Source organism: Melanostigma gelatinosum (assembly GCF_949748355.1).
Source record: "Melanostigma gelatinosum genome assembly, chromosome: 12".
Lineage (NCBI taxonomy): Eukaryota > Metazoa > Chordata > Actinopteri > Perciformes > Zoarcidae > Melanostigma > Melanostigma gelatinosum.
In genome coordinates, this window is record NC_136645.1 from 18,233,043 (window position 1) to 18,243,653 (window position 10,611).

The 10,611-nt window shown below is 39.0% G+C and overlaps 2 protein-coding genes across 2 annotated transcripts in view; both read left to right on the forward strand.

Moving 5' to 3' along the window:
- Positions 1-692: 692 nt before the first annotated feature.
- On the forward strand, positions 693-3,047 carry gpatch11 (G patch domain containing 11). Its single transcript, XM_079280746.1, has 8 exons — positions 693-826; positions 1,056-1,282; positions 1,370-1,411; positions 1,522-1,642; positions 1,825-1,915; positions 2,098-2,244; positions 2,490-2,571; positions 2,653-3,047. The coding sequence occupies exons 1-8, from the start codon at positions 777-779 to the stop codon at positions 2,706-2,708; spliced, it is 816 nt and encodes a 271-aa protein (XP_079136872.1). The 5' UTR covers positions 693-776; the 3' UTR covers positions 2,709-3,047.
- An 857-nt stretch (positions 3,048-3,904) lies between these two features.
- The window catches only part of eif2ak2 (eukaryotic translation initiation factor 2-alpha kinase 2), an 8,539-nt gene continuing 1,832 nt past the window's right edge, over positions 3,905-10,611 (forward strand). Inside the window, exons 1-19 of the mRNA XM_079280378.1 lie at positions 3,905-4,114; positions 4,895-5,021; positions 5,141-5,295; positions 5,378-5,501; positions 5,689-5,762; positions 5,843-5,992; positions 6,081-6,213; positions 7,619-7,674; positions 7,758-7,848; positions 8,217-8,263; positions 8,351-8,393; positions 8,488-8,561; positions 8,684-8,803; positions 8,896-9,030; positions 9,124-9,328; positions 9,417-9,560; positions 9,679-9,780; positions 10,033-10,095; positions 10,438-10,611. The exon at positions 10,438-10,611 is cut by the window's right edge and continues 1,832 nt beyond it. Of these exons, the coding sequence (XP_079136504.1) occupies positions 4,020-4,114; positions 4,895-5,021; positions 5,141-5,295; positions 5,378-5,501; positions 5,689-5,762; positions 5,843-5,992; positions 6,081-6,213; positions 7,619-7,674; positions 7,758-7,848; positions 8,217-8,263; positions 8,351-8,393; positions 8,488-8,561; positions 8,684-8,803; positions 8,896-9,030; positions 9,124-9,328; positions 9,417-9,560; positions 9,679-9,780; positions 10,033-10,095; positions 10,438-10,575 (2,076 nt within the window). The 5' untranslated portion in view covers positions 3,905-4,019 and the 3' untranslated portion in view covers positions 10,576-10,611. The remainder of the gene's footprint in view (positions 4,115-4,894; positions 5,022-5,140; positions 5,296-5,377; positions 5,502-5,688; positions 5,763-5,842; positions 5,993-6,080; positions 6,214-7,618; positions 7,675-7,757; positions 7,849-8,216; positions 8,264-8,350; positions 8,394-8,487; positions 8,562-8,683; positions 8,804-8,895; positions 9,031-9,123; positions 9,329-9,416; positions 9,561-9,678; positions 9,781-10,032; positions 10,096-10,437) is intronic.

Below are 10,611 nucleotides of genomic sequence, written 5' to 3' on the forward strand. Positions count from 1 at the left end.
AGTTACTAGAGATCTGACATGTATCGTCCTGTAATAACTTGATAAGGTTTATGCAAGAGACACAGATATTCATTACAAAGTCATAGCAACTTTCACTGCTTACGACGTTTATAAGTCCGTGCTTATTTGACGTATTGAGTGTAGCACACTCAACTGTCAAAGCTGGGTAGCGTTAACACTGATCTGTTCTACGCTGACAGCTGTCTGCCTCCAGCTGTTGATAGACCAGCTCGTTAGCAGCCTAAGCTAGCTGACGTTAGTTCCTACGAGGAACAAGCTGAACTCCACACACACTCACCCAAACTGAGCGTTATCTATCTATCATCATCTCTTAAAACGTTTAGCTGTTCAAAAACTCCTCAGCAACGACAGCGCTCTAAAATATGAGATAAATGTAGAGAAATTGTTCATCCTACCTGTTTCCGATGCCCAGGATGAATGACGACGATGACGACGAGTGTCGGCGGTGTCGCATTAAAGTTTTCCCGACTTGAAACCAGAAAATGAATGTGCGGAATATATTGCTGTAACATAATCAACAACAAAACATGTTTCACAGTATGTGTATGTTATTCCCTCAGTTGTCTATGTTTATTGAAAATAAATATCTTATTTTGATTTATTTGTCAAAGCGCCAGAACTGTATACTTGGTACCTTGTAGCTACACGGAATGTATCTTTGACGAACCAAACATCAGCGAAGCAAAATACTGAAGCAGACAACCGGATTATTTATTAAACGCTGTAGCGGGTTTCTACATTGTTTCGCGGTCATAATGTCTGATGAGGAAGAGGACTATATGTCCGATGCATTTCTTACTAAAATGTAAGCGTTTTGTGTGTCCTTTGTGTAATATTAAAACCTGAGGTTGTCGAGATTGTTACGTTACATTACATGATGTAGTTTATTACCCTGTGGTGTCAAAATCTATTTCCGGGATTTTCAAAGGAGTGTCAGTTGTGGAAATTTGGAAGTGTGTGTTTAAAGTCGTGCTCCTATAACAACTATAACGTTTTCTTATCCCATTACCTTTCTCTTTGTCCCTGTCTGTCAGGCAAGATGTGAAGCCAGGTGTCAGCATGGTGAGGCGGTTAAAAGAAGCAATAAAGAAGGAGACGCAGCAACAGGAGACGAACATCAAGAACCGCCAGAAGACTTACAAGGAGCAGGAGACGGAAAGTAGAGAGGCAGCGATAGAAAACCCCATTTGCAATAACAACAAGGGATTTGCACTTCTGCAAAAAATGGGTTACAAAGCTGGTCAAGGCCTCGGGAAGGCGGGTAAGTTCATTTTTTTATTATTATCTTATTTTTATTCTGTTTTGCATTTGTTGCGTGTATTCATGTTTATCTCTGTTACCTCTTCAGGAGCAGGGAGGGTGGATCCAATTCCACTAAATATCAAAACTGGTAAGCAATTCATTTTGAATTGTGTGGTCATTTATTTGGCATAATTTTGGTATTTGATAACATGTGCATGGCTTTGGTGTTTATGTACTTTACTTTGTATGCTAAATCAGACAGAGGTGGCATTGGAATGGAAGCATTGAAGAAAAGAAAAGCTGAGGAGGAACTTCAACATTATCGGCAGAAAGTACGGGCCAAACAACAGAATGAGACGAAGTCTCTGGAAGATTTTAGGTGAAGTTTACAGCTGTTTATTTATATATATATATATATATATATATATATATATATATATATATATATATATATATATATATATATATATATACATACATTATGCTTCTAAACATTGTTCCCCTCCTATAATACAAATGTGACATAGTCTGTGAGTGTAATGTCATTATTTTTAATTCCAGGTCTCGAGTAAGGACGGAGAGAGAGGAGCGAAAGATTGAAGGAGATCTCAGAAGGAGTCAGCGAGCCTGTGAGCAGCTTGACAGTCAGAAGGTATGGCCATAATAACGGCTCATCATCACAGTTCAGCCTCTCTGGACTGATAATACATACAAATGTGCCAGAAACAATTACCATGCCAAAATTCTATATTTTGACAATTCACACTACCTCAGTACAGAATCAGCACTAGAGGTTTTCTGTGTGTGAATCCTTTGGCTGAATTGTCTTTTCAGGGCATCACTGTCCCCAGGGAAGACTGGTACTGGCCTAAAGAAGAGACCGATGATGAGGAAGATGATCTTAAGGAGGAGGAGGAGGAGGAGGAGGAGGAAGAGGAGAAGGAGAAAGAGGAGGAGGAAGAGGAGATCATGGAATTAACCGTTAGTGTTTAGTTTACCTTGATCATACAGTGATTTAATGAGGAATGCTAATTTATGATCCCAAATAAATGTATGGAAATATGTCATAGTTTTGGTGTGACGCACGATTATGAGTGTGAAGTATAAGACATGCTGCCAGTGTCTTGTTATACTGACATGTGGTGCGAATAATTCATCTCGTTGGATTCTGTGGTGATGAATCGAGAGTAAAATGAATGTATTTGTTATGTCCCTCTCTGTTACAGTCCTTTGACAAACTGCAACTGTTGACATCCTATCTGAGAGGAATCCATTTTTACTGCATATGGTGTGGAACCACCTATAACGGTAAGAGTGAGGACATGCTTGTTGGTTTTATTGTTGGTTTTATTGACTTTGCTGATACATTTTATTTTATTTCATTGACAGATGAAGATGACTTGTGCTCCAACTGTCCTGGGGATGCAGCAGCAGACCACGAATGAACGAGATAAAAATGAACATGCTCAGTTGTTCCCAGTGAAAAAGCAGTTTCATTCAGTGGGCTGATCACACTTGGCTTTGATAAGCAGTGTTGGCAATGAGGTGATCATAAGTGGAGGAATATTTGTTTATCGTCCCAATTTGAATCATTTGTCCATCTCCGTAAAGTCATCAGTTTATACTGTTTGTAGTTGGCGGCCCTGACTTTTTCTTTACATTTAGGTATGCTGTGGGAAATTTAGGATATCTTTCATGTATATATTTTTAAAAAGATGCACCAAGATTTGTTTAGACATGTTTCAAGAGCGATTGCATACCTGTGTTTTTATTAAACGTTTAAAGAATTATACTTTGTTCTCTTATCTATTGTTTGTTAAGCTAAATAAATCACTTTGGGTTTAATTTACTTCATGAAATATAAGATGTCATTATCTTTTCTAACACTGTAATCTATTGTTATTATTTCAATATCCTCTGGTCTTACTGCAGTATTTCAATTCCTTTAAATTTTCTCACCACAATATATAAGCATACCAATGCACTATGGTTGCCTTTTTTGCTTGTTTGAAAGGTTCCATTGAAGCCATTAGAAAACTGTTTCCTAAAATTACGAGTTTCTCTCATTTGTGTCTCTGAAGCGGTGAAATATGAAAAAGGTGTTACGTATAATACTCTGAAGATGAATGGATATGAACTATACGCTGGACAAAGAGCCTGTAACGATTTTTTAAAAAGAACTTTAACAACTACAGTTCCCATGAGGCGTAGAGGTTGGCGCGGTACTAAAGCTTCTTGGGAACTGTAGTTTCTGAATGTTAACCAAAATAAAGCTTTATTTTCAAGGTGAAGAACAGGTAGGCATACATAAAAACCAAGCATCCGTTCGTTAAACGTTAGTAAGAGTATATAAATACCCGTCAAATTATTGATAACCGAGTACTTAACATCAACACCTATCTAATTTAACGGCTACTTGCCCAAAGATACTCCGCACATTCACTATAGCTACTTACGCTAACTTTCCCCGTATTATGTATACTATTCACAGTGTTACAACTTATCCACATCCTTCACTGCTGAGTTCATGTCATCGGAACCATATTTGATATTTCAGACGCCACGTGAGGGTGCCATGTTGTGTGACGTTTACGGAGAAAACGAAACTCACTGAGGGTGAGGCTGCATTAAAACAGCCCGCTGTACGTGGAAGAAGAGTTGAGATGAAAACAAAGAAGAGACATCGTTAGTTCGTATTGTGAGGTTTATTCTTTGCTGTGCTGTGAGGGGACGTTGTGCCGGTTGAGTTATGTATAATGGCCGTAGCTCAACTAAACGAGTACACACAGAGAGAGCGCTTAGACCTGAGGTATGAGGACGTTCGGGCTGTTGGCCCGGATCACATTAAAACGTGAGTTGAACACATTCTCTGCTGCGATTTACGACACGAAAATAATTGAATGTAGTAGGATTTGAAGAGATGTGGGACTTAAATAGAACATGTTCTTATTCAATGGGTGGATAGGCTAGTATTTACCTTTTTTTGTTTTTAGAAAAAAAGGAAATGAGTGTATTCTATGTGTTGCTTTAGGCCAATCAGTGCCCTCCGTTACTACATTTGAACCACACGCCATTTTTGCAAAATTACTAAATTTGAGTTTGGCCCAATTATTCTCCCTACCCTCATAAACCCGCTCGCATGAGGCACTGGCACCACCACAGTGGCAGAAGTATGCCCACATGAATGGTATGAGTGTAACACCACAACAAAAAAGACAACAAAATAGATCCACGTAGATGTAATAGATGCAGGGGTGTTGAACCTCGATATTCTTTAAAGGTGCAATGTGTGAGGTCTGGTCACATGTTACAAACATATAGGGGTATCATTTCACCACTACTATATAGTCTATATAATCAGATATAAAAAATTAAAGAAAATATTTTTTTGCGCTGGCTGAATGCGCATTTCTACAGTTTTAATTTGTTCAATGTTTTAAACATTATGGCCAAATCTTTCACATCTCACCTTTAAGTATTGACTGAACCGTGTCTGAGGCATTGAGTTATTGAAAAATAGCGCTTGTTGTTTTGGAATAGATACCCAACTCAGGTATCACATTGGCACCAGTCGTGAAATATTGAATTTCTTATCTTGCCTGTTTAACAAAGTTTTATCATTTATTCTCAGATTTACCATGAGAGCAGTGGTGGGTGGTAAGGCGTATCCTGATGGTGTGGGGAAGAACAAGAAGGAAGCCAAACTGAATGCAGCTGCAAACGTCCTGAGTGTCCTGTTGGAGGGAACAATAGACTCTGTAAGATTATTATACCTCTTTATTGACTCACTGCATGTGTGAATTTTAGAATTCCAAAGTATGGAAAACTGATTCATGACACTCGTCTCCTCGATGTATATATGTTTTTATCTTAACAGACAGAAAATGCAACAGAAGCTTCAACTGCACCAGCTCATCAGACAGCTTTCACTCAAGCCAACTATACATGTTGGCTCAATGAATATGGTCACAAGAGCAGGGTGACTATAAGGGCTGTGGAGTCAACCAGACTGGGACTAAATAGTGCTACTCCGTAAGCCTCTTAAATACATCATCATTTGTAGCTATTTTGTCCTGATTTGAAAAGCATTAAATAAAAATGTTTGTGATATTAGATGCTGTAGCTTCGTGGTTGGTGATAAGGAGTTTCCAGCTGCCACTGGGAAAACAAAGAAGGAAGCAAAGGAGGAAGCAGCCAAGCTTGTGTATCTCGAGATATGTGGCAGTAAGACTACAGAGGTAAGTAATGAAACACACTAGTTGATTTGGACTTAATGGAAGTGCAGAGGGAAGAAAATGATTCATCCTGATTGTCGTTAGCTGTAATGTTGTCATGAAAGTTCGAGTCTATTTTTCATATGTTGCACAAGTCACACTCCTGTCAGTGAAACAATATCAAATCCTACTTTTCTTTGTTTTTTTAAAGACTGGAGAGGAGAAGTGCAGTGACACATCAAGCCAACAAAAAGAAGAATTTAATCAAAATGCGTCGGACATCTGGTGAGCACAAACAATGGAGCGGCATTGCTTCCGTTTGGGTTATGAAAAGTTTTACTGTCTGACTTATCTTGGTGTTACAGTGATAAGATGAAGAGCTTGAGTGTGATCAACAAAGACAAAGGTTTTACGGAGACAAATTTCATAGCAGTCGTCGACCACTACTGTCACAATACAAAGCGCTCCCATAACTACATCTTAGAGCGAAGATGCGGTCCAGATCATAGCCCTCAGTGAGTATGAACAGACACTGCAGACACTGTAGGAAAACTCTTGATAGATGTGAGAGAGGATCTAAATATTTCCTCCCCACTAACACAGGTTCTTCTACAAACTAGTGATCAACAACAAGGACTACCCTTCGGGTGAGGGCAAGAACGTCAAGGAAGCCAAACAAAATGCAGCTCGGCTGGCCTGGTCTGCTCTTCAAGAGCAGCCAGACTGGGACAGCAAGGTATTTCATATTTTTCTGTTTTAAAATGATCATTTTTGGGTTTTCGATATGTCACCTAGTACAGTGATTCTCAACTGGTGGGTCGCGGACCCGTTTTCAGTGGGTCGCGGGCCTTTGCATGAAGGGCATTTTTTAAGCAGCGGAATTATTCCAGGCGTTACGGCACTTGTTCAGCGGTGCAGGAAAAACACCGACCAATGCGTTGTGAATCACATCACGTGATGCAGCTCAGCCGATCAAATATGAGTATTCTGACAAGTTACCTGACTTGAGTGAGATGTTCACACACCGTGACACATGGGGAGAGACGAGGATAGAGACAGCGGAGCAGGACTGTTGACGTGTGAGTTGTGAAAGTCAAATCATAGAACGATTTCCAAAAGAGAAAAATGTCCAGAGAGACCAGAGGCATTAGACTCTGACTGGACAGACTCATGTAGCTGACTTCTTCCAACACCGCAGGGGAAAAGTATCAGTTTTCTTTGCAAAATGTCGTGAAGTAAAAGTAATACAGATACAGATATCCAAAAAAATGACTTAAGTACAGTAACGAAGTATTTCTAATTTGTTACTATACACCACTGGAATACATATATATATATATATATATATATATAGATATATTCTTTATCTAGATTTTTTATGTAGCCATCTGTTATTCTGCTCCCCTAAACCATAGCCGCTGCAGCTTACTTTCCTTACTATAAAACATGCATGCCCAGTCTTATTATGTCAAATATAAGTTGTCAGTATTATTGTTGAAATCTGGAAAAACACACTTCAAGTTTCAAATTCTCAACCATAATATTTAAACCATGTATTCAGAAGTTAGAACAAGATGAACATGTAATTTTGCATAAGCCTTTTACCATGGCTGTGCATGCAAACAAATGTACTTTGCAGTGATCGATCATAGTGACATTTAAGATGCGTTCGCTGTGTTTTTGATTCCTAATGTGTGGAGTAGATAAGTGAGGTAATGGGACGCTGTATGAAGCTGTGTTGTCGCATCCCCAGTGATTCCCAAAGTACCTTACAGATGAGCCAAGGGTGCTGCAATAAAATTATTTTATTGTACAGTTTCCACCACATAAACAATTAGGTATTTACATGAACTACTTTTTCAAAAATGATACATGTCACTCCTCCACAGAGGCTGTGTAGACTGAACCTGAGCTGGCATTCAAAAATATATTAATAACAGCAGATTACCAGGCGAGGTTCTTCTGAACATCTGAGGTTTAACAACATAAAACATGACAATGGTTCCCCTTTAATTAAAATACCACATTAGTGATATTCCAATGATTATTACAATAATGTTCCACCACAATGTCAGAGAGCATCAATCACTCCTAAACATGTTCATATGTGACAGTAATGAACACTTCCTTTGTGCTTTCAGGTGTCTCTTTGGTCAGCTGTGTCCGATGATGGTCTGTCCACGCCACCAATCACACCGTAAGGCACTGACTGAGCAGAGGCAGACGGTAAAGTTTGATGTTGAGCGTGTTTTACTAAAGCGTCTCATTTTAATCTCCAAGGGAGTCTCACGGTGCAAAATCTAAAAGGGCGGCAATGGCTTTAAGTGACTCGGCTGTTTTCACCAATTCATCAAATCCTCCTGAGGATCAGGTCTGTTATTTCCTGTGTAATCCTCTAAATATTGTCATGGTTCATCAGTTTGTAATGCTCAGTCTATTGCAGAAGATTAGTTACTTTAACTTAACATTTTAGGTTAAGTCAGCTTTTCTTAAGTGACCTGTTACTCCAACGACAGAAAGTGACTTAATACATTACCAGGATGCATTTTAGGGTAACGCATGTATTTGGTGAGAGCAAACCAGTAAGTATAGTATAGTACGAACCAGAGTGTGACAGTACTTGCAGCCAAGTTAGTTTAGTTCCCAGCACAACATTGCTTATTGTAAAGGAAGACTTATTTCGGACCTCATAGATTTTGAATGCAGGCATGCTTAAATATAATTGACGATATTTTTCAGGTTCCCATTACAAAGATTAAAAGTCCTGATGTGAAGCCCAAAATAAGGTACGGCATCTTTTGAGACCTGCATTAAAGCTACAGTACATAATATTTCACTGGAGGTTATTGCTGACTGCAATATTTGTTGTCTAGAATCGCAGCAAATTTCCAAAATGCCCTCAGAAACAGCAAAGAGGTAAAGTATGAAGATATTAATCCTGTTAGTTAATCCTGTTGGTTGTTGTTTAACATTTTGATCTCTATATCATGACTTTATTTTATTCATTCAGGATATAATGCCCAATTTCAAAGGCAAGAATCCAAGAAGTAGTCCAAGTAAGAAGAGAACAACCCAGATCTCAAGGTATGGAAAATGAAAACATTGAAGTACAATACTGGCATTATTTTTATTTTAGCTGTGCTGTAGCCTTTTATTTGTGAATTCAAATATTTTTGCCTCAACAATGCCTGTGTTAATCTGAACAGGTTTACATCTGAATTTGACTCCATAGTGTGTCTCGGCAAAGGAACCTTTGGTATTGTTTTCAAGGCAAATCAAAAACTGCTGAAGAAGAATTATGCGATAAAGATTGTCCGTTGCAAAGAGTAAGTCAAGTATGAAAGATGTTTACTTTTTTTTTTTAATGTGCAAAAAGTTAAAGGTTTCATTAACTGTGTCATGTGCTTGTTCTCCTTAGGATCAAAAAAGCTCTTCGAGAGGTGATGGCATTATCAGACCTCCATCACTGCAATATTGTTCGATACTACACATGTTGGTTGGAGGATTCAGGATACCAATGGGACAGTGCAGATGACAGTTCCAGCAGTTCACAGTAAGTCCCATCCACTTCTTAAAATACTTACTTATTTTACTAAACATGAAAGACTTTCATGCCTCAGGTTTTTTTCTGTTCCTACTTTTCTAGGTCGTCTGTTAAGTATCTGCATATTCAGATGGAGTTGTGTAACACCAACACACTTAGAGTGTGGATAGACGAGAAGAATACTCAGAATGTGAAGAAATCTCTGCGTGACTCCAAGAGAAGAGAACAAAGTCTCACTATTGCTCAGCAAATAGTGAGTGCAGTGGATTACATTCACTCCAAGATGCTCATCCACAGAGACCTGAAGGTGAGGCGAAGTGGATAGAAATCATCATTCATAACATCACATCAGCCGTGAAGCTACATGTTTTGTTCATTTCTCTCCCCACGGTCAGCCTGCCAACATCTTGTTTGGGCAAGATGGGGAAGTGAAGATCGGAGACTTTGGGCTGGTCACTGAGGAAAACAATGACGACGCTGAGAACCTCCTGGAGAGAACGATGTTCAAAGGAACCCCATGTTACATGGCTCCAGAGCAAGTGAGACGGTCTACACTGACAGTAACTGTGGATTCTTCTGTTTTATTAAACATTGGTTGTTAAAGACCTGTAGAGCTTCAGGGCCTTTGGCTAATATTGTGCATTTGTTTTATGACAGAGGAGCAGGAACACTTATGATCGAAAAGTGGACATATTTGCTCTGGGGTTGATATATTTTGAACTCCTTTGGAACCTCTTTACCGGCCCGGAAAGGAAACTGGTGAGTTGTTCAAAATAGTCCAAAATCAATTCTAGTCCATATTAACTGTGAACTAATAAATGCTTTTTGCTTTTAGTTTGTTTCAAAGATGGGTACCAGACACAGATAACAGATGTCAACCGATCGATCCTCAAATTTCAATCTTTTTCACAGCAGATATTTCTGACTTGTCAAAGCAGGAATGCCATCTGTGACAGCTTATGCATTTGTATCACACCTATTAAATGTTCTTCCTTTCTTTTTTCTCACCAGATTTTGGATGATGCCAGAATCCAGAAATTTCCTGAAAAATTTACACACAATTTTCCTCTGGAGGTACACCAGCGTTCTTTGTTTCACTCGATACATGAAACTGTGTTTTCCACAGGGTGGCAGATGTTTGTGATGTGCTCCAACAGGACAGTAGTGGGGCTGAGGTATGAGGTATGAGGGTTTGCACTGTTACAACAGTTCATCGGTGAAGCTTCAAGGGATAAGAAGCCAAAACAGGACAAAACGTTAAATGTCAAGCAGGACAGATGACTAATTGGGAAAAAGATTTACTTTGTTAGGTTAACTAGGTGAAGTCAATTAGAGGGAAATACAGTTGAGCCTCAAAGACACTGGCAGCATTCATTGATATCACAGAGATCACAATAGCTGTTCTTTTTGTTGCAGATCAAAATCATTAAGTCGATGCTGTCTGAAAAGCCAGAAGACCGACCCGAAGCAAGCAAACTCAAGATGGACTTGGAAGAGTGCTCTCAAACACTTACAATGCTTAAAGATATGCGGCACGACAGTAGGACTGTCTGATTATTACAAGGAAGTACTTAAACAACACGCAAACGC